The 22,784-nt window shown below is 41.6% G+C and overlaps 1 protein-coding gene across 1 annotated transcript in view; it reads left to right on the forward strand.

Moving 5' to 3' along the window:
• Window positions 1-22,784, forward strand: part of LOC120937015 (collagen alpha-1(XIX) chain-like) — a 343,287-nt gene that overhangs the window by 277,742 nt on the left and 42,761 nt on the right. The window contains exon 11 of the mRNA XM_040349912.1: window positions 18,072-18,116. Within this exon, the coding sequence (XP_040205846.1) occupies window positions 18,072-18,116 (45 nt within the window). The remainder of the gene's footprint in view (window positions 1-18,071; window positions 18,117-22,784) is intronic.

The following is a 22,784-nucleotide window of genomic DNA, read 5'->3' on the forward strand; positions in this document are numbered from 1 at the left end:
GGGACCCAGGCCTCCCCCCCAGTGCGTGTCCCCCCTTCTCCTTTTCCGGAGTTCCACCTCTCTCTCTATCTCGGGCGATTAAACTATGCAGAAGAGAGAGACTGTGAAGGGAAGGAAACTTAACGTCACTCTATACCCCTCTCCTTTATGTCTTTACAGCGAATGCTAAATAGGGGAAGCACTATTAAAATTATCCCCCTAGCAGGACCATATACTATTCCTCTTGGAATCAGAACGAGTGATACCCTAAAAAAAAAAAAAAAAAATATTAACAAACATTCAGGTCTTAAAGGGCACTAGATATCCTGAGTAAAACTGGATAACACACTAAACACAAAAAAAGAAAAAACAACAACAAAAAAAGAAAAGAGAAAACACCCCGAAAGTCCCAGTCCAATATAGGACACCCTTGTCTTTACAAAGTCTGTTTTTATCTGTTGGAAATAAAAGGCCAAGCTGGGGAAGAGAATCAGAAGGAAGGTAACTAACATGAGCAGAATGACAAGCAGATCAACTAAGGGAGGACCGCCTACCACTCCAAGCAACATAACAGCAACAAGCTCAATAAGACCCTTCGTGACCAGAGGAGAAAGCCCAGAGTCCTGGATATACAGGGGACAACAAAGCAACAACAACAAGTAAATAAAGCAAAAAAGATTGAAAATAAGAAGTCTCAGAGTGAAACATCTAGGGAAACTTCTATGGAATTAAGAGATGAAGGGTCTTTAGTAGGGGGACTGGAAAGCAGCAGAACGGATGAACAAAGAACAGATGCTCAGCCCCTCTCAAAAGGAGTAATGGCAGAGATGCTGCAAAAATTGGAAAACACAATAATGGGGGAAATACAGAATCTTCGGATCGATTTTGGCCATATGCTCTCCAGACTTGAATCAGTAGAAGAACGGATAGAGAAACAAGAACAAGAATCAAACCGACTAAAAGATCAGATAGAGCAGATTCAACTACAACAGAGGCATACTCTCTACAAATTAGAAGACCAGGAAAACAGAAACCGGAGACAAAACTTGAGGATAAGGTCAATACCAGAGAAGAAGGGTGAAGACCTCAGGACAATAACACAGACGATATTTAATCCACTACTGGGAAAACCGGCAGAAAACCCAATCATGATTGAACGGGTACATCGAGTCGGAAATCCGAAAAGAGGCTCCTCGGAGCGACCCCGAGATGTTATAATAAGGTTCCGATTCTTTGTAGACAGGGAAGAAATCTGGAAGAAGCTGAGGGGACAACCCCAGACAGTTTTTGAAGGGGTAAATCTCCAGATTTTCACCGACGTAGCCCCAGAAACCCTGGCTAGGAGATGGTTGTTAAAACCACTCCTAAAACAGATGATAGATTTGAATATCAAATACACCTGGGGATTCCCTGCCTGCTTAATTGGGACAAAAGAGGGGAGATCAGCAACATTGAGATTCCCCGAGGATTTAAAGGAGTTCTGCAGGAAATTAGACATTCGGGTGCCCGACCTTCCGGGCTGGAGTTAGGGGGGGGAGGGGAGAGGGAGAGAGGGGGCCCTATCCTGAGGCCCCCCGCCCTCTCCGTTTCTCTCTACCCTGACCGATCTTTCGTCATACCATGCCACCTCAGGACCTCTCTTTTGGATGGCTTCCTTGGTCTGTCTTTTTTTTTTTTTTTCCCCCCTACCTGCCTTGGGATCCGAGAGGGCCCCAGGTGGATATGGAGGAGAAGATTGCAATTTGTCTCCCACCTCCCCTATTTAAAAGATAGGGGGGGGGAATCCCAAACCTCACCCAGAGCGATCTGAACCAAGACATGGTAGTTGGTTCAGGGGTCTTTAATAGGCCAATTGGGAGGGGGGGAGGAGGGCAGGGGGGGGGGGGAAGGGGGGGGAGGGGGGAGGAGGGGAAGGGGAGGAGGGGGGAGGAGGGGAAGGGGAGGAGGGGCGGGGGGAGGGAAGATACCCTATCTCACCAAAACAATCAGAAGAAAGCGTAACCTGAAGAAAAGAAAAACTAAAAGATGCCAGTAATTAAATGTCTATCATACAACGTAAAAGGCCTTAATAGTCCATCTAAGAGGCATAAGGTGTTAAAAGAGCTGAAGAGGTATAGGACAGACATCGCCTTCCTACAAGAAACCCATCTTACACTGGGATCAAACATAAGGCTATACTCCCCCGACTTTCCCATATGGTATTATGGAGATACTATCTCCAATAGGGCCAGAGGGGTAGCAATTGGAATAGCAAAGGGGACACGGTTTGTTTTAACAGACAGATTGACAGACCCAGAAGGGAGATTCCTCTTTATAAGAGGAAAATTGGAAGAGGCGGAATATACCCTCGTAAATATATACGCGCCAAATACCTCCCCGATGAAATACCTTTCGGGAATATTAGGGAAATTAAAAGATTTCGGGAGGGGAAAGATAATATTGGGTGGTGATTTAAACTTCTGTATGGACCCAAAGGTCGATAAGACACACCAGACATCGGAAACCCAAGAAAAACAACTAAGAAAAGTAAAAGACAGGCTACATAGAAGCCAACTAGTAGACACATGGAGGATCTTTAATCCGAGCCAACGAGACTTTACATTTTATTCCCATGTTCATGGGAGCTATTCTCGGATCGATCACATTCTTGTTGAACACAGAATGTTGGAAATGGTGGTCGAGACGAGAATAGAGACCATGACGATATCCGATCACGCACCTATTAGCATATCCATAAATATTTCAGGTAATCAAAGACCCTATCAAAATTGGAGACTAAACGAGGAACTACTGATTGAAGAGAAAAGTCTATTGAGGGTTAAAAAAGAATTAGAAGAGTATTTCAAGACAAATGAGACAGATGAAATTTCTGCTGCAACATTATGGGATGCCCACAAGGCGGTGATAAGAGAGGTTCTGATCTCTGAAGGAGCAAGAAGAAAAAAAGAAGAGAAAAGCAAAAGGGAAAAACTAATAGAGGAGATCTTCAACCTAGAACAACAACATAAGATAATGGGAAAGCAGCGAGATTTATACTTGAATCTAGTTGACAAGCGGAACAAACTTAAAGAACTAATGGACCAGGAAACAAGAAGGGATTTTAACTCAATAGCAAGAGAAAGATATAAATGGGGAAATAAAACAAGTAAACATCTGGCTCGGATGGTACAAAAAAAGAAATCAAGGAACCATATAGATAAAATCAAAAATGGGAAAGGAGAGGTTTTATACACAACAAAAGATATCGCAGAAACATTTCGACTATACTACGAAAAACTCTATTCGGTTGAACAAAAGAATTGGCAAAAAGGTGAGAAAGAAAAAAAGATCATAGCATTCTTAGAAGAATCAGGATTATCAAAAATCAGTCAAATAGACGCAGAAGGGATGGACAGGCCAATTACGGAAAATTAAATCAAATTAGCACTAACAAGCTCAGCCTCAGGTAAAAGCCCGGGCCCAGATGGCTTTACAGTAATGTATTACAAAAAATGCAAGGAGATACTCGTACCAAGGCTATGTCAGTATTTTAATGGTCTCGGAAAGGAATATAATCTAAGTAAAGAGGCATCAGAGGCAACTATCACCATTATTCCAAAGGAGGGCAAAGATACGGGAAGCTGCTCGGGCTACCGGCCGATATCTCTGCTAAATACAGATTTAAAACTGTTTGCAAAGGTACTGGCCGGGAGAGTTAGACAAGAAATGACAAAACTGGTGTATCCGGATCAGACGGGGTTTATCCAAGGAAGAGAGGGAAGAGATAACTGAGTAAGAACACTCCTGATAATTCAGAGAATGAAGGCAATGGGGTCCCCAGGTCTACTCCTGTCGATAGACGCTGAAAAAGCATTCGACAGGGTAGACTGGGGACTTATGCTGCTCACTTTGAAGGAAATGGGGTTTGGGCGGAGGATGATGGATTGGATTGCCACCCTATATAGGTCCCCCACGGCCAAAATAAAAATAAACGGTAGCCTCTCTCAAACCTTTTTAATGAAAAATGGAACAAGACAGGGGTGCCCTCTGTCGCCACTCCTGTTTGTGCTATCATTGGAACCCCTACTGGCCAGGATCCGTAATTGTCAAAAAATAAAGGGGGTCAAAATAGGAGAGGAGGAACACAAACTCGCTGCTTTCGCAGACGACGTCCTCTTCTATTTAGAGGAACCTAAAACATCAATCCCAAACCTATTAAACGTATGCAGCGACTATGGAGAATTCTCAAACTTCAAATTAAACATCACTAAAACGGAGATCATGAGTATAAATATAAGTAAGGTAGACGAGCAACTCCTGAAAGCGAAGTTCCAGTTTGCTTGGGTTAAAGAACTCAAATACTTAGGGATACTGTTAACCAAATCAATCAGGAAAACCTATGCGATAAACTTTATCCCCTTACTAAATGAAATTAAGACAGAAACAAAAAGGGTGGAAAATAGAGTAATATCATGGATAGGACGAATTAATTATTGTAAAATGGTTATTTTACCAAAAATGTTATATAAATTTCAGATGATCCCTATAGCCCTCCCAAGAACACTGTTCTCTGCCCTTAGAAAAGTAATTATGAATTACATATGGAGAAATAAGAAACATAGGATATCACTCCAGATGTTAAAACAACCAAAAAAAAGGGGGGGACTTGCGGTTCCGGACATTAAGGGATATTATGACGCAGTGGTATTGACAAGAGTGGTGGAGTGGGCCAGAGCCAACAAAGAAAAAAGGTGGGTAAGATTAGAAAATGAATTATCACAGGTGAGGTTGGATAAGATAATTTGGAACCCCCCCAAATTTAGGACACTAGAAAAAAACCTACACGAGATAACAAAAAATGCACTTAAAATATGGGACACTGTCTACAGGAAAACTGAGAAGGTATATAACTCACCTCTTATAGCACTGAAAAATAATGATTATTTTGCACCAGGTAAAACACAGGTAGGGGGAAATTGGATTAAAAAGGACACGGCACAATTAAGGGATATAATGAATGAAGGCCACATTAGAACACTACAGGAGTTAGGACTCCAAAAGAATTTAATGGAAATTAATGAATGGAGGTACCGGCAGCTAAACCATTTTATCCAAGAACTCCCACATCCATTGAGGTCAGGAGACCAGTTATCAGAACTGGAAAAAATATGCACCATGGATAGTTCTAAAGGAACCACCTCAAAGCTATATGGGATTTTACTAAAGACGGAGGAGCAGAGTATACCTCCATTCATTAAAAAATGGGAAAGGGAACTTAGGACACAGCGAGATAAGGTCACAATAGAGAAAATGTTGGCTCTGACACACTCCTCTGTGGTGGATAGCCGCACTGCGGAGATGAGCTTTAAATGCATAACCGGGTGGTATATGACACCAGATAAATTAAGAAAATTTAAAGAAGGGCAAACAGGAGACTGCTGGAGGGGATGCGGATCACTAGGAAATATGGCCCACCTTTGGTGGGGATGCCCTAAGGTTAAGAGGTACTGGGAAAAAATATTGTCCTGTGTGGAAGAGATCACAAAGAAAAAGATTGAGATGGACCCATGGGTTGTCTTATTCCACGGAGGGCAAGAAAGTATAAAAAACTATAGGAATACCCTTGTACCGCACCTATTGAACGCCGCAAAGAGATTAATCCCAAGGGGGTGGCAAGAGACGGAGTGCCCCCCAATTTGGGAATGGATCGATGCGGTTGAAGAAACCTATAAAATGGAAGAACTGAAAGAGGGAATAGAGGGCAACAACATTTTACATAGCACGAAATGGGACAACTGGAGAACCTTTAAGAAATCATGGAGCTACGCGGAAAAATTAAGGGAAGACTTTTAAAAAGTTATCCTAGGAAAAGTCAGAGAAAACTAGAGATACAAAGAGATTGTTTAAGGTGAGATAGGGGGGGGGGGGGGGGGGGGGACAAGGGGATAAAATTGTAACGGTATATTTTTTTTTTGCCTTTTTCTTTCTTTACCTCTTTTTAAAGTAGAGGGAGCAGAAGGATCAGAATAACAATATATATAATAAAAAAAAAAAAAAATCAATCACATAAGAAGCGACACTAATGATGCGAAACCAAAATAGAGATGCAATGGGCTGGCACGCAGAACATGAGCATAAAATGCACACTCTATGAGGTAGAGTCTGAAGTGGAAAAAAAAAAAAAAAAGGGCTTCTGGTTATCTTGGGGAGCCACAAGGGTCTTGGCTCTCTGCGATCTTACGAAGGTTGACTGTGTAACCCTCCAATGCCCTCTGAAGTCTTTGGATGGGCGAAAGTCTCCGAAATCCCAGTACCTGTTTTGGCGCTCCTCTGGATGGTTGCCCCCTCGGGCTCTTCGATCTTGGAGTCGAAGACCTGATTTTCCTCTTGTAACCCTGGAGATGATAGTTTCTAGTTTTTTGGCAAAACAGCACCTTCCCATCAAAAGGTAGTTTACAGCAATTCTGCTTTGAGGATGGGCCAGCTGTCCAGGATTTTAGCCACAGTGATCTTTTGGCTGTGACTGAGCCGAGCATGGCTCTGGGTGACCATTGAATGATGTCTATAGCTGCCTCACCTGTAAAGCCCGCTGAGTTTTCTCATCAAGAGCCTTGATGACTTTTCTCTTTGGCAGCTGGTTTAAATCACATACTCTAAGTTCTGCGCCCACACTTGCATAGCACTTGATGTTAAAGCAATGGTGGGTTTACAAGCACCACCTGCCATGAGGTAAAACTTTCTAAAGTCCATGTCAATTTGTCAAGGATATCGTCCACTTCTGTCCCTGGTTGCCCGAAATGACTGACAATTTTGCCAGGGAGTTGGGGACTACTTTCTTGAGCAAGGTTGACATCTGCTGACTCTCATACTCCTGGTCTCTGGCAAGCTGCCTGAAGCAGTTGCTGCAAAGTAGCTTTCCAGGCATAGGGTCGTCTCCACATGACCAACATTTGCCTTTTCGGGCGCTGAGCCTTTAGAGGAGAAGCTGTGTGTTCTCTTAAGCATACATTTGCGCCATTTGTACTAGGGTCTGCAAGGACTGGAGGAGACACTTTTTGCCCTGAAAAAAATCCTGATGATCCAGAGGGCCTCTGAACCTTCTTGAGCGGGTGTGAGCGGCCGGGGTTGCAATGGATAAGAAGGCACGCTCGTCAGTGCTTGATGCACTTTTTTCTCCCGCATCTTTTTACTTACCAAACATTGGCCCTTTACCTGATAGTGTGGTGGTCTTGACAGTGGCGGTAAGCTCATGCTGATGGAAGTTACCGAAAGGTGCAAGGGGGACTGCATAGCAACAGAGAAATAAGGGGGGAGAGAGAGAATATATATATATATATATATATATATATATATATATATATATATATATATATATATATATATATATATATATATTTACCTTTTTTTTTTTTTTTTTTTACTTTTTTGGGGCAAATAGTAACAAGCTTAAAATAAATCTGGGCAAACCCCCAAACCCTAGTAATACATTGCTCCTTACTCCTCCCCCCAACTATCCCCATTACTAGGACAAGACTTACCTGTCATTGACTGTTCTTCAGAAGGAGATGCTGCCTCTGGATGCTTGAATAGCAAAGGCATCCATTACATGGTCATTTGTTCTCTGCAAATTAGCTGAGAGAGAGACTCGGCTCTCTCACCTCTGGTCTAATAAAAAAAAGGGCTAATACAATTAGGAGGCCCCACTCAAAAGGAAACATTTAAACTGGCTACACACTATACAATCCTCTGCAGATTTATTTCCCTCAGATTTGCCTAAACCACACAACATGGGGCCAGGCCCTAAGAGCCTCAACTTGTATGCAATCAGGCACATGGTCCCGGCAAATCTAAAAGAAAAATCAGACAACAAAAGTTGCAGTGTGCATGGGGTCTTTAGAGACATGAGAGCAAAAGAAAGAGGGAAAAAAAAGTTTTATAGAAATTGACAGACCTGGAAAGAGTTCCATAGGAGAGAAGGCATTATGCAATCCCAGCTGCTTAAATCGGACTCCAATGCAGGCATTCCATAAGAGGACTGTTGTCTCTGATTGGAGAACACCTCGACCCCAGAAGACCACCAGAAGGGGTTCCCAACCTTGTTGGTGCGTTTAGCGTGTCTAAGATGTGGGATTTCGCACTGGGAGAGGCTTGAACCCAGACAGAACTTCGACATTGTCGGCAGGTAAGTGCTTATCCTGTGTGTAACGGTCAGTAGGTGTTGATCTTTTGAGGACAAAAAGGAGAATGGGGGAGGTTTCTCTCAGTCAGACTTTTATAGAGTTAAACGAGTCCTGTGGGTGGATATAGGGGCGCAGCTATAATCATATGTATGCTGCCATGTCTGGCATCAGGAAAGTGATTTACAGCTTCCTTGAGGTTTGCACAGATATGGCACATAAATATTTACATTTGTCCAAGCTGAACCAATGTAACTATTGCCAGAATTGTCTACATATCTAAACTTCAACTTTAATGTTTGAGATGCCTGCCTCAAAACAATTTTTATAAAAAAAGATTTCCAACTAAAAATAAAAAGGCTAATTTATAAATATTCTAAACCGTTTGTCTTCTATTCTACGTCAATTCAGTCTATAAAACATTTTGTTTGGATGTCCAAGTTCAAAATTTTCTCTCATTAATTCAGTACTTTCATATTTTAAAAGGCTAGGGAAGTGAAATAATAAAAAAAAGATCCAGAATACTACTCTGCATTTCTGTTACAACTTTCAAAAGGCAATTTTGATATATATATATATTTTTTTTAGCCTGTAAATCTGTAGCTTTCTCAATAACTGAGGGTGAACTCAGAATACTGCTTAGTCAAGAAAGTGCCTATAAGCAGACCCCATAATCTGACAACAAAAATCTGATAACTTTAGGCTCTCTATTTCTTCTTTCAAAAATCTTTTTGAGATGGTTTTCTTGTTATTTACTTTTCATATGCACATTGTGCTCACTGTACTTTCCTGCAAGGTATTGCTTTTTTTCTTTGCTTTTCATGTATTCTTCACCATCCAAAGCCATAACGCTATGTGGAAAAACAAACAATAGCAAAGAACTGTTAATTGAAAAGGGCTGAAGCTAACTGGTGTATAGTCCTTACTTTGGCGTATTGATGTATAATTTAACCATCTTAAAAAGAAAAAAGTCTTTCATTTATCCCATAAATCTCTGAAATGGGAGAAATATCAGTATAAATTTTGGTAAATCTGCTTTCCAATCTGTCTCCACCTCCTCCTTGAGATTGAGGGCGTGTCTGTCTTTTGTTTATCAGAGAGGTCATACTATACAACCATAGCATGTGCAAGAGGCAGTTTACTAGCCAACAAAGCATTCTTCTTTGTTCTCCTCCCATGTACAGAGCAGCCAGTTGTTTACAACTGCAGCCAATGCTCCCTCTTCCTCCTTATGATCTTTGCACTATAGCAGGGATATGCAATTAGGGGACCTCCAGCTGTTGTCCTATAATGCCTCTGCCTCTGGGTGTCATGCTTGTGGCTGTCAGTCTTGCTATGCCTCAGGTTCTGGAGAGCTTTTTTGAAATCTCACCATGCAAGTGGCTTATAAATCAGGATGTGTGCAGTGTTTTGCCATCTTTTGAAGGGTCAAGCAAAATAATGTGTTGCAATGAGGTGGGGTTTAGTGACACAATCCCTATTTTGTTTCATTCCATGGCCTTGGGCACAGCAGCAGAAGGAAGAGGAAGGCTTGTTGCTGTTCAAGGCAAGCAAGATCCTTTGCCTACTTGCTCTATCCCTGTAAGGCAGAGGTAGCAGGCGCAAGAGGGAAAATACTAGAAGGATTATTGGGGTGCTTGTGGTGAGGAGCAGGAGAAAATGAGGAAGCATTCGTGGGGAAATTTCACCCCTTCCAAACACTAGGAGTTGTATGTGTGGGTTGAGATTGTTGAGGACAGTGTGTTGTCACTACTGACACTAAGAGCTTAGGGACCTCTGCTGCATGCTGTTGGTGGTTCATTGTTTTTTTAATACTCAAATGCCTGTGCAAGGACACACTTTAGGGCTTCAAAGAGCGAGGCCACCATTTTAAATCTCGGATACAAGGGTAAAATAGCCAGACTACCAACACCATCTTGGAGAGAGCCCAAAATGCTACCTAAGAACCTACTTGCCAATTTTCCTGATAGTGGCAGAATCACCTCCTGTGTGGTAAGGCTCAAATTTAATAAAGTTAACTAATATTGGGTTACTAATTACTACTAAACTTCTGCTGATGATGCTACAGACTAAATTTTTGTGTCATTATGGTCCCCCCAGAAAACTGATTTCAACCATCATTATCAGCGCTCAGGGGAGTACCATTAAATTAGTGGGCCAATGTGCAAGATTAAAAGTGGGCCCTAGGGACTGAGGGGAAAAAGTGGCACAGTTTTGAAGTATGCCATAGTGGAAAGTGGGTGTGGTTTAAAAATGTTGCCAACTGGTGGGCATGTCTTAAAGGGGTGTGATTAATCAGAGTCTTAAATGACTTACAGATTGTTGTAATGTTAAATAGGGAATGTACAGTGAGATTGTGGTAATGTTCAATAGGAATGTACAGTGAGAAGTGTACGGTGGTGGGTAATATGTGCAAGAGAGGAGTGCAGAGTGTATGGTGGTGGGTAATATGCACATGGAGAGGAGTGTGTGTCCCTGGAGTATGTGCAGGGAGAGGAGTGCGGAGTTATAGTAGTGGGTAGTATATGGAGGAGAGGAGTGTGGAGTGTATGGCGCTGAGTAGTATGTGCAGGAAGAGGAGTTTGAACTGCATGGTGGTGACAGGGGGGGGCAGCATCAGAGGGGGCAGAATCATAGGAGGGGGGCAGTGAGACAGAAGGTGGACAATAAGACAGGAGGGAGCAGCATCACAGGAAGAGGGCAGTGGGACAGGGGGGAAGGAGCAATGGGACAGAGGGGGGCAGTGTTACAATACAGAGGACAACCTCTTCAGCATCAGGCAGCAGCGGGTGGTGGGGCTCATGCAGTCCCAGTGAGCATAGGTGCCCATCCCTCTCATATCTGCAGTGCTCCTTCTGCCGATCATGAGGCTTCCAGCCCGACTGAGACATTACTATATCTTTTAGATCTGTTGCTGCTACTTCCACTGTTTATTTTAGGCCTATAACCACTGGATAAAAAATCAGCTGTGATATAGCAAAGCATATAGCAAAATTACCACCTTAAAGCCTTCAATGTTCAAATTAATTAGATTATGGCGACTCTGCTGTATTTAGGTCAAGCTAATTTAAAAAGTTAGAATAAAAATGGTAAAATATGTGATGACAAAAAATGGTTTAACTGATGCTGTCTGTTAAAATCGTACTGTTCCCAGTACCACATATAGATTAAAGGCATCTCCCATGCATTTAATTCAAAGAATTGGTGTTTTTTTCCATGTCGCTACGTTGCATCAAATGGTACTTTTAAAATCAGTTTTTGCGTTATTAAATGTCCCTCATGGCAGTACCCAGCTTCACATTATAGCTTTTTATATCGGCTATTAAATCGGAACCTTAATCGCTTAAAGATCATGCTATACCTGAAAGATGGCTACAGTGCTGTCCTCCAGTTCTGGAAGGATGGCCACAGAATTAAACCCAGAATCCTGTGCACCCCCTGGGGCATGCAGCAGGCATGCTCTGTGACTGCTTTGACCTTTGAACACAGCTGACCACAGATTGCAGTAAAGGGCCAATCACAGTAGCCCTTTGCCATATGATCAGCTGGGTCCAGTCACAGCTGGTCACATGTGTAGCACCCTCTACCTTAGGTAGGTGCTAAGCTTGAGGGTTTTTGTGTGAGCTTCCAGTGCAGGTAAATTTAAGCAGGCCTATGCTGCGAGCTAGGCATGTTTTGATCTGGGTCAAGGGAGTGGTTTAGTGTAGCAGTAGATGACTGACGTACTTCAGCTCTTGGGCGCCACCTCTGTTTCCAGGGAGAATGTTCTGAAAAAGGGGCAGGGCAGAGAGCTGGAGTGACATGGGGTGCATGTGAGGAGCTCTGAACAGTCCCCAACTAAGATTGGCTGGGGGAAGGTCTCCTACATATACCCAGGGTCAGCTTGTTGGGGGAGACTGACGTGCCTGAGGGAACCCATTTCTTGGGGTCTACCTCAAGCAGGGAGCTCAGGAGCTGAGAGGGAGCCTCTCCTTACACGGGCATGGAGAGGTGTCCTGGAACGGGAGCTGGCTGAGACAGTTGGTCCGCACGTCCGGAGTAAGTCATTCGGGAAAGATCCAGGGCAGGTGTCGGTGAGTGGAAAGCCCAGTGGAAAGATCTGGAAGACATGCCAGGGGAAGTGAATGTAAAGCCAGAGGGAGAGTGTTGCATACCTGGTAGGAGTCTGGAATGACGAGGTCGGCCTCCCTTGTATCTCCAACCCAAGCATCACTGAAGGTGAAACAGATAGTGGCTAGGGTGAGGAGGAACACGAGTGCCTGTAGGTGTTGCGTGCAGAACTTGTAAGTGAAGTTGCAGGCTTGGAGATGCAGGCAGAGCATCCGGTAAGGAGCTGGACCTAGGAAGGCTGATAGGATGGATAGCCAGCACAGACACTCGGAGACAGCGTTGAGCCAAGCAGGAGCAGGGTCACAAGGATAGCCAAGTTCGGTAGCAGGCGGGCAGCGAGGTAACAAGGCATAGGCAGGAGCAAGGTCAGATGGGAAGCCAGGATCAGAAACCAGTAATCGGAGTTCAAAAGCCGAAATTGGCTGGGCAAGAAGGAGATGAAAGTGCCTGGTATTGAAGTAGTTACTAAATATTTTTTAACAGGCAGGATTTTTAATGCAGAAGAGATATACTATGTCTCGTCTAAGAAATTCTTTATCTGCTTGATTACAATACACACTGAACTTTACATGCAGCTCTGTACAATTTTGGCATCTGCCAAGATGAATTAACTCCCAGGCATGTGTGGGAGTGACACTGACCTACTCAGTGAAAGTGGGCAAAAGTCGAAACCTGGAGGAAGACTGGCCAAAGATGTCAGTGGCCAGCGAGGGTGCTCATGGACGCTGCATGTGTAGTTCCACTTTAATATGTATATTTTATAGTTTCTCTTTAACATATTATTAAACAAATTAATGCTCCATAAAGTACTTGTGAAATCATAAAACAAAAAATGTCTTTGAATCTTTGCCCATTTTCTCTGAGCTGGCTTTAAACATATCCGTATGCCTCTGTAAACTAGGCTATCAAAAGATAAATAAAAGCTTTTGAAAAGTAAACCAAACATGGTGAGTGGTGCAAATTTAAAAGCTGCAAGAGGATTTCATAATATTTAATTTCAAGTGTAATATATTTAAACTTTTGTACAGTGTGTTTTATCATTGCCAGACAAGGTATTATCTATTTTAAGACCCTTTTCACACTGGGTCGGTTTGCATGCGCTATAACGCCAAAAACAGCGTCTCCAAGCTGACCTGAAACAGACACTGCTGTCTCTACAGTGTACAACCCCGAGGGCTTTCACACTGGAGCGGCGTGGTGTGCTAGCAGGACGGTAAAAAAAGTCCTGCTAGCAGCATCTTTGGAGTGGTAAAGGAGCAGTGTGTATACCACTCCTCCTGCCCATTGAAATCAATGGGGCACCGTGGCTATACCGCCGACTTTGCAGTGGTTTTTAACCCTTTCTCGACTGCTAGTGGGGGGCATAAAACCGCCCCCGCTAGCGGCCGAAGAGCTCAGCGAAATTGAGGGTAAAGTTTTAGCGGTGCTGTACAGTTGACACCGCCCCAGCGTGAAAGGGGCTAGAGGGCAAAAAAAAATTAACAGTTCAGCAAAGTTTAGCAGATGCTTTTGCAGTGAACGAAGTGCTGGGTTTACATTTATTTTTATTTTTTTGAATTTAAGAAATATAGCTGAATAGGATGGGGTAAAGAGCAGCAAGGGAATATGATTAGATTATGGGCTACCATAATGTGCACATTGTTACTGTTAAAGCCATTAAAATATACCTACCGTGATGCACTATTATTATTCCAGATTTATATAGCACCAACAGTTCACTACGATACAATATAAAGGGAGACTGTACAGTTGGAAATTCAATACAGGAGGAATTGGAGGGCTCTGCTTGTTAGAGTTTTCAAACTAAGAGACCACTATTCACTTTAAATGATATATATTCAATGTATTTGCTAATATTAGTCTGTCAATATATCACTTTACCAACTTTTCAAACAATGCTATTACCCTTTCCCTAGTGATTTTTATGTACCTTTAATGCTTAGTTGTGGTACAGATACGCTAACATTGGTTGAACTGCATGATAATTGGTGTATTAACTTGCTTAAAAATGTATGCAATATCAGTGTATGAAAATCATCCGGTTGGCACCAATTTTTTAAGGCGTAAGACCAATATCTCTTTATTTTTTGCTTTGTATGTTCCAAGGTGTTCAGCTGTGTATGACAGTGGTGCACCCTCAGTAAACACATTGGAGAATCTCTATATACAATAACCATCCATTTCTATCATTGAAAATTACTGTTAATTTCACCTTAATATTCTTGTCTGATTTGAAATATTTGAATTAGGAACATCACCTACAAGCTGTGTATTTCTAAACATAAACTATGATCCCTGTCTGAAAGTAGCCACAGCCAAGATATGACTCCTTACAGTCAAGTATTGATCATAAATAAAGGATACGCATATATGTATTGTTTTACACATTTTACTTATCTGTTAAATAGTATGGGGGTGAGGGAATAGTTGGTGAGGCTAAACCTGGAACATACCCACCCAATTGATGTATGGACTATCTCGGTACTGATAAGACATAGTAAACAATATTAAAGCGGAGGTTCACCCAAAAATCCACTTTTTGACATTAGCTCCAGCATACTGCCAACATCTGCAGTATGCTGTTTTTTTTGTTGTACTTATCGTTATATGAGCCCTTGTTTTCCGTCTCCGAGCGGAGAATCCTGTGGGGAATGGGCGTTTCTAAGCGAAGAGGAGTTGATTGACGGCTGCAAAGGCACGTCACGCTTTCCGAAAATACACAAAGTCACACTCGGGCGTTTCCGGCGCCTGCCGTGTAAAGCTGACTGCGCAGGCGCCGTAAACACCCGAGTGTGACTTCGGGTATTTTCGAAAGGCGTGACGTGCTTTTGCAGCCCGTCAATCAACTCCTTTTTGCTTAGGAACGCCTATACCCGGAAGTAATCCCCCGCTCGGAGCTGAATTACAAGGGCTCGTATAACGATAAGTACAAAAAAAAAAACAGCATATTGCAGATGTTGGCAGTATGCTGGAGGGATGTAGCTAATGTAAAAAAGTTTATTTTTGGGTGAACCCCCGCTTTAAGTAAAAAAAATATATTTTTATTATAATTAAAATGTTGCAAAAATTGAACAATAATGTACATCAAAGATTGGTCGGATTCTCTACTAGTTTCGTGAGAGACCCGCTTCTTCAGGAGAACCAATCTAAAGCAAAAATAATGCAATAAAACCGTAAAATACATATAATGCAATTCAGCGATCGAGTAAATAATGCATAACAAATAAAATAAGGATTTACCCAATGAGTAGTTAATCAGGCGCAGAGCCAAACTGCCCAAGTGGTTAACCCCTGCGGCGGACAAGGGGGATGGTGCGTTAATCTCTAAATATAAGGCATATAATTAATTAAGGGGCCCAGTATGTAGATACAATGCAGGGTGGGAAAGGGATGGGGGGGGGAGAAAGGAAGGGAGGGGGAAAGAAGCAGGGAAGGAAAAGGGGGGGAGGGGTGAGGGAAAATGGAAGGGGGAGGGGAGGAAAAATGAGGGGGAGAACAGGAAAGCAAGGAAAAAAGAAGGGGGGTGAGGGGGGGAAAGGGAGAGGGGGGAAGGAAGGAAAAGGACTGACCCTTGGAATGTAGTCAGGAGTAGAACTTACCACAGTAATTGCATCTGTGGATACATGGGAGGCCAAAGCCATAAAAAGAAAAAACAGGTTATGTGGAGACAGGTAGGCAGACTGAAGGCAGGGGCAAAGACTATTTCTTCATGGCTTTGGCCTCCCATGTATCCACAGATGCAATTACTGTGGTAAGTTCTACTCCTGACTACATTCCAAGGGTCAGTCCTTTTCCTTCCTCCCCCCTCCCCCCTCCCCCTCCCCTCCTTTCCCTTTCCTCCCCCCTCACCCCCCTTCTCCTTTCCTTGCTTTCCTGTTCTCCCCCTCATTTTTCTTTCCCTCACCCCCCCTTTTTCCTTCCCTGCTCCTATTTCCCCCCTCCCCCTCCCTTCCTTTGCTTCCTTCCTTTCTCCCCCCACCCCCTTCCCACCCTGCATTGTATCTACATACTGGGCCCCTTAATTATATACCTTATATTTAGAGATTAACACACCATCCCCCTTGTCCGCCGCAGGGGTAAAAGGTCATTAAAGGATTTTTTTTTAGCTAAATAGCTTCCTTTACCTTACTGCAGTCCTGGTTTCATGTCCTCATTGCTAATTTTTGCTCTGATGTTTCTGTAATCATTCTCTGTTCTGAACACTTCCTGGTTGTCTGTTTCCTGATGAAAAAAGCCATGGGAGCTTTCTCTCTGTGGTCACTAATCAAGAAGGTGTGATTACTGTGTGTCTAAAACCCCTCAACACCAATCAGTTTCGTATTACAAACCATCACTGCCCTGTATTGGCTCTGTGGCTCTGTACATCACACAAGCAGGAAGCAGCATGCAAAAACGAAACAAACTGTAGGTACATTATATGATTGATTTTTATCTATTTTTAATAATTTTTAAAAGGAATCCGTTAACTATTCTGTCTCTATACCCTGTAAACAGTCACTTCAGCAAAAAAAAATGTTTCCTTTACAACTCCTTTAACCACTTGGGCAGTTTGGCTCCGCGCCTGCTTTACTAATCGGGCAAATCCTTATTTTGTACTTAATATTGTTTACTATGTCTTATGAGTACCAAGATAGTCCCTACTGTACATCAATTGGGTGGGTATGTTCTAGGGTTAGCCTCAGCAACTATTCCCTCACCCCCACCCTTCCCCTCTATTTTTCTACCAAAACCTGGATGATGGTACATTATTATTTTGATTTATAACTTTCTTATATGAGGTTATACTCCCATTTTGTTCCGTTTAAATAGTATGTTAATCTAATAAAAGTACTCGCTGGATTTGACCATGAAAGGCCGGAGCACAACATCCAAATAGTCATATTCCAAAAAATTCATGTGGACCTTTTATTAAAACCATTCATTAAAAATTTAACATAGTCCAATTACAATACATCAAAAAAACGTTGTAATGTGGCACCATAAAATATATCATTCCCCAGTTTGCAGGAGCAAAAACTCATCAAAATAGGATATCCATTTCAGGGATGACTGTTATTCCGCAACATGTTTATGTATTTTTTTTGCCATTTAAGCACCCTTTGATTCCCCAGGGGGAGCCTGGTGGGCTGGGGTACCCCACAGTGCTGCATTGCAAATGCTTTTTGAGGACGACCGGGAACTTTCATTCCATCTTGGCCCCTGGGGTCTTGTTAGTTGTATGTATTTGTGTTTCCCCTTTTTCTCTGCTGCTTTGTATTGTTTGTGTGGGTGATTGTGGGTGTGGATGTTATGCCTGTGGGGTGTCTGTGTCTGGTGTCACTTGTCGTTTGTACTGTTGTGGCTGGTGAGTGTTTGTTTCCTCATCTGGGTGGGCTCCCAGATGGCGTTTATGGGCCTCCGGGGGAGCTATTTTTTCCTTGAAATTTTTAGTTCTGTATTCTTATGCATGTTACCCTTTGGGGGACCTTAAAAGTCCATGTAAACTATTTTGCAATGCTATGTTAACCAGGACTAAAATGAAATTTAAACTGATATTTGTACTACAGATTTGGAATATAAGTTGTAAAGATTTTTATTAACACATTTATGCAATGGTACAGTGGGGATAATGTCTGCAGTTATGAATAATCATTTAACAAAATTGTATATGGTATATTGATTGGTAAATTAGGTATTATTAAAAATAAACTGGTGACAATATATTTAAAGTATTCATATTATCAAATATTTCTCTGTAATGTTTCTTATGTCTTTAATAGAACTTATGTATGTTAAAAGGAATTAAGTAAGTGTTCCAGTTTTAGTAATGATGATTTTTTATTTCAGGGCGAAAAAGGTTTTGATGGACTTCCTGGCCCAATTGGTCCCAAGGTAGGAATAAAAATATCTTGTATATCCAGAAATATTATACTTAATATTTAAAAAAAAAAATATTTATTTTTGTTATCAATTGTGTAATATGTATAATTTTTGAGATCTACATGTTGTGATTGGAAGAGAAATTAAAATCTGCATTACACAAATTTTGCAAAAGAATATTACATTGGAAACGTATCAGAAACATGGTAAGGTTTTGTGATTCTATTTTTTGTTTTCCCTGCAATTATTATCTTTAGATTTATTATATTTGCTAATGTCATAAGTGTTTGAATCTACTATTCATTTATTCGCATAGTTTTCTGTGGTTCTGGTATGAACCAGTACTATTTCTCAGGGAAAGTGATGTTAATTGTCTTCAAGCCAAATCCCACTTGTCTTTCAAGTTCTGATCCTGTGTTGTGTTTACATTAACCTCTACAACATTCTCCTAAGGAAATGGAAAATATACATTTTTAAAACACACACATTTAGTCTGTTATGACTATAGACAATGCATGTTGGGAGGCTGTAAAGATGCTTCAGGCACACAGATCCCTGGACCGACACCTGGCTCAGCCTCTCAGCAAGCCACTGAGAGCCCGAGTCGACTGCTCCTGCCCCCTCAACAGTCAAGCACACCGTTGCGCGAGGAGGGGGCAGAGCAGAGAGCTGTGACTGACAGTCAACAGTTCTCTGCTCAGGGAGCTGTGAGAACCTGGCGATCAGCACTGTTCGATCACTCGTTTCTCAGTGTAGAGGCGCCAGAGGACAGATGCAGCATCTAACCAATGCTGCATCCACCTTTGTAAGTATGAATAAAAACATCTTGTTTAACATGAAAAAAACTGTTCCAAAATATATATAACATTTTGCTACCTAAAGGGCATTCAGTTAGGGTTTACATCTACTTTTACACACCAGTACATAATATGTAAGCAGCTTTATTAGGCCACAAAGTAATAGGGAGAGACAAGGCAGTTATTTTATCAAAAAAAATTTATGTAATTTCAGAGACAGTGCTCAGAAAACTACAGTTACTGCATAGTATGTAAGCAGCTTTACTAGGCCACAATTTAAGATGTGGCAGGTTTTATCAAAGAAAAAAATATAGAGCATATTACATGGACAATACCTGAAAAAAAAACACAATACACAGCAGGTAAAAGGAATCCATCTGCCGGAAAAATTGTGTTTGGCACCTTTACAGTGCTGGAGCACTGGAATAGGTCAGGAGTGGACACAGGATCTGGTAATGATGACAGACGAGCAGAGATTACAGAATCTGGTAATGCTGGCAGGCCATCGGAGGTGGCAGGAGAGGAGCTGGTAATGGTGGCAGGCCAGCTTTGGTGGTAAGAGCTGGTAATGTTCTAAAGTAAATTTTTTGTTTGCCAGAATACAAGGTACAATTGAGTCTGTAGCACCAGCTGCAGGGGTTTTGTATTCATCGTTGATCCAGGACTGGTTAATTTTAATGAATGTGTGCTGGGGTCTTAGTCATGAAACTACCTGCTTTCTGACGCATTGCAAGCCACAAACTCCATTGTGTACTGCGTAGGCTCTGGACAGTAATCCAGGCTAGACAACCCAACAGTCCATGGGATTATCCCTTCACAGGATATTCACATCGCCCTTGGCATTGCAATCACTGGGTTGTTCTTCTGTGGCACCTCTTCTAGGTGGCACCGTTTTTCATTTGCAGATGCAGAACCTGGTCGCCCCCTATTGGCTATGTGTGCAGAACCTCTGCCTCTCCCTTTAGGCCTACCAGACATCAATACAGTAGATTGCCTAACTTTATAGTCAACCATGGCAATACGGACAATTGGGTAATGACTCTTTAGTACAATTAAGAATATGATTATTTGATGCACTGCACTATACATCACAAGCATGCTGCAAACAAAGGGCAGTTTTGCATTAGTCAGTCGTACGTTCAAGTTGCTGAACCTCAAACAAAAAAAAAAATAACTTGACAAACTGATATTGATATAAATATAAAATTAAATGTAAATATAAATCGCACATACAGCAATGTTTATAGTGATATATATTGGTCTATATCTCTCACAAATTAAACACTGCCAACTCTCCCTTTCTGATCCAACACTCACTGACAAATGGCTGCTGGGAACCTTTTTTTTTTTGTTGTTTTTTTTGTAAAGGAAAGGAGCTGGCACATAAGAAATTGGCAGTTTTAAGCCAAATAACCATGGGTCAAAGGCCAAGAAGTACATTGTTGGTAGCTGTTTGATATAGCAGTGAACAGTTACATTAGTTTACTGGGTATGTGAACTGTGAACAACTTGGGTTCACCTCAAACCCATGTTTAACCTGAACTCGGAAAGCTCATCTCTAGTTCTGTGCTGCTCAACTTTTGGAGATACTGAAATTTGTACTACAGTAGGGTGTGTGTGTGCAATACGGGGTATCATTTGCACACAATATTTCCAGACTTTATTGGTACGATATAAGTGGACATTGTCGTCCTATACTTAATTTCAGATGCTTTTACACAGAGCAAGGAGTTGTTAAAAAAGGGGAATAAGCTCGGGAGGATTTGGGGTGAAGTACTATTCTGTATTGTAGTGGAAGGTGCACACCACTGCAGAAAACAAATAGTGAGCTCAAATACAGAAACATCTGCCCACATATTGTTTTTAATTATGCAAAAAGCAGTAATCTATTTAACACTGTATTAACCTATATGGACTTTTCTGTGCATGACAATGCAAAGCCATAAGATCAAGTCGCATATCAAATTACCCGGTTGATATTGTCTGTCTGTTTTCTCGATTACAGTATTTTTATTATCTTTTTTTTATGTTCATTATGTTGCTTATAAATACAAATAGACAGTTGGTATGTTTTTGTGTAAAGGATGATAAATTGCTGAAATAGGGGAAATATTCAGCTCTGGTAGGACTGAGCAGTCTATTTGTGGTAAATGCCAGTTATATAAAGAAATTGGCTGTCCTCTTCTTAGCAGAAATCATCCCCTACCCCTTACTGCCAAACCAGGCAGTGATCACTGTTTTTGCTGTGAATTGTATATTCACCAATTACAAAAATTAAGAACCTGTAAAAGGTCTTCTTTTTTCTATATTTAGGAATGCTGACATTTTTATTTCAAAAAATATTTACCAAGTTGCTATAAAAAATAATAAAATAAATCTTATGTGGCTGTTAGCTCAGGAAAAATAACGATAGCAGCTGCAGGCCATACATACTTCAGGATGAAGCTTGTTTCACCGTAAACAGCTCAGTAAACAATCTTCAGCCTTCAAGCCACTCATATTTTCCTAAGGGTATTATCATGGAATATGTAAACTTCATATGGGCTAAAACAAGCAAACAGACACAACACAGCTAAACATTTTTGGCAGCATGTGCTAGACATATGAAACAAATATATTAGTTTCCAGTCACATTTTAATTAAAGACAGTTGTTACAAATGCATCACTGTAATAATAAACACATCACATTCACCACTGTTGTATGGCCTTACAGAGCTCTAGCAGGCTTGTTTATTAAAGCAGAAGGCTGAGACTGAGCAAAGATCAGTAACCCATCATAAACCTACCTGATTTCAGTTTACAGTAGTCAAGTCAGTCAGAGATGCTTTCTGATTAGTTGCTCTCAGCAGCCACATGACCATTACTTTATTCATACTAAAAAAATATTGCAGTTAAAAAGGCCTTTCCTTTCTTTTTTGAAGCTACAGCTACAATTTACTACTAACTGGCTTGTCTTTTTCATGAAAATTTAGTTAGTGGATCAGTTTCATGTTACTGGTAAGTAACAATTCTTAAGTGGGCCTGTACTTTCTATCAGACATTGAGCCTTTGTCCAAACTATTGATTCTCTTAGTTTGCTGCATGCAGAGGGGGGGGGGTCATCCCCTCATCCCCCTCATCCCCCTCATTCCCCTCATCCCCCTCATTCCCCTTATTCCCCTCATTCCCCTCTTTTCCAAAGATCAGACTGTGATTGGACAGCAACACTACAGCACTGTAACTTTGTAGCAAGGCACAAGGGGAGAGGATGCAGCAGTGGGCTGATCTTTCAGACATTCATCATACAGGCACAAACTGAAAATACAGCAGGATGTACAGGAATGTGTCATTTGAGTGCCAGCTTCTCTGTCAAAGACATAAATGCATATTCTGGAAAAGTGCAAAACATCGCCATCCCCAGGATTTCTGAATAGACAGCTTAGACCATGACTTGTGTGGCAAGGTTGCCAGGAGCCGCATAGAATTACAATATGACTTTTGGTAACACATTCCAGTGTGTAATTAAAAATCAAGATAGTTGCCCTGCCTGTGCATCTTTGCTGGTGGAAGGAATACTGGGTTCATAAACCTGCAAATATATTTCCCGCTGAAGAGTTAGTTTGTGGCTGCAGATCTTGATGGTTGTAGAATATATTTAAATGATGATCTTCAAGATCATTAAATGAGCATGTACTACATTCAGCCATGTCGTTTCTTGAGGAGCTATGATACAATGGTGTAAGACACGTATGATATGTGCCCTTCAACACTTGAAAGGGACACCATGCCACTCAGCAATAGGGATAGTTAGGGCTGCCAACAAGGGTTTACAGGAAAACCTCCAATACTGGGCCTGAGCCTGTAGTGCATGCCTTCAGGACAGGAGAATACACTACAAAAGAT

Source organism: Rana temporaria, chromosome 4, assembly GCF_905171775.1.
Source record: "Rana temporaria chromosome 4, aRanTem1.1, whole genome shotgun sequence".
Lineage (NCBI taxonomy): Eukaryota > Metazoa > Chordata > Amphibia > Anura > Ranidae > Rana > Rana temporaria.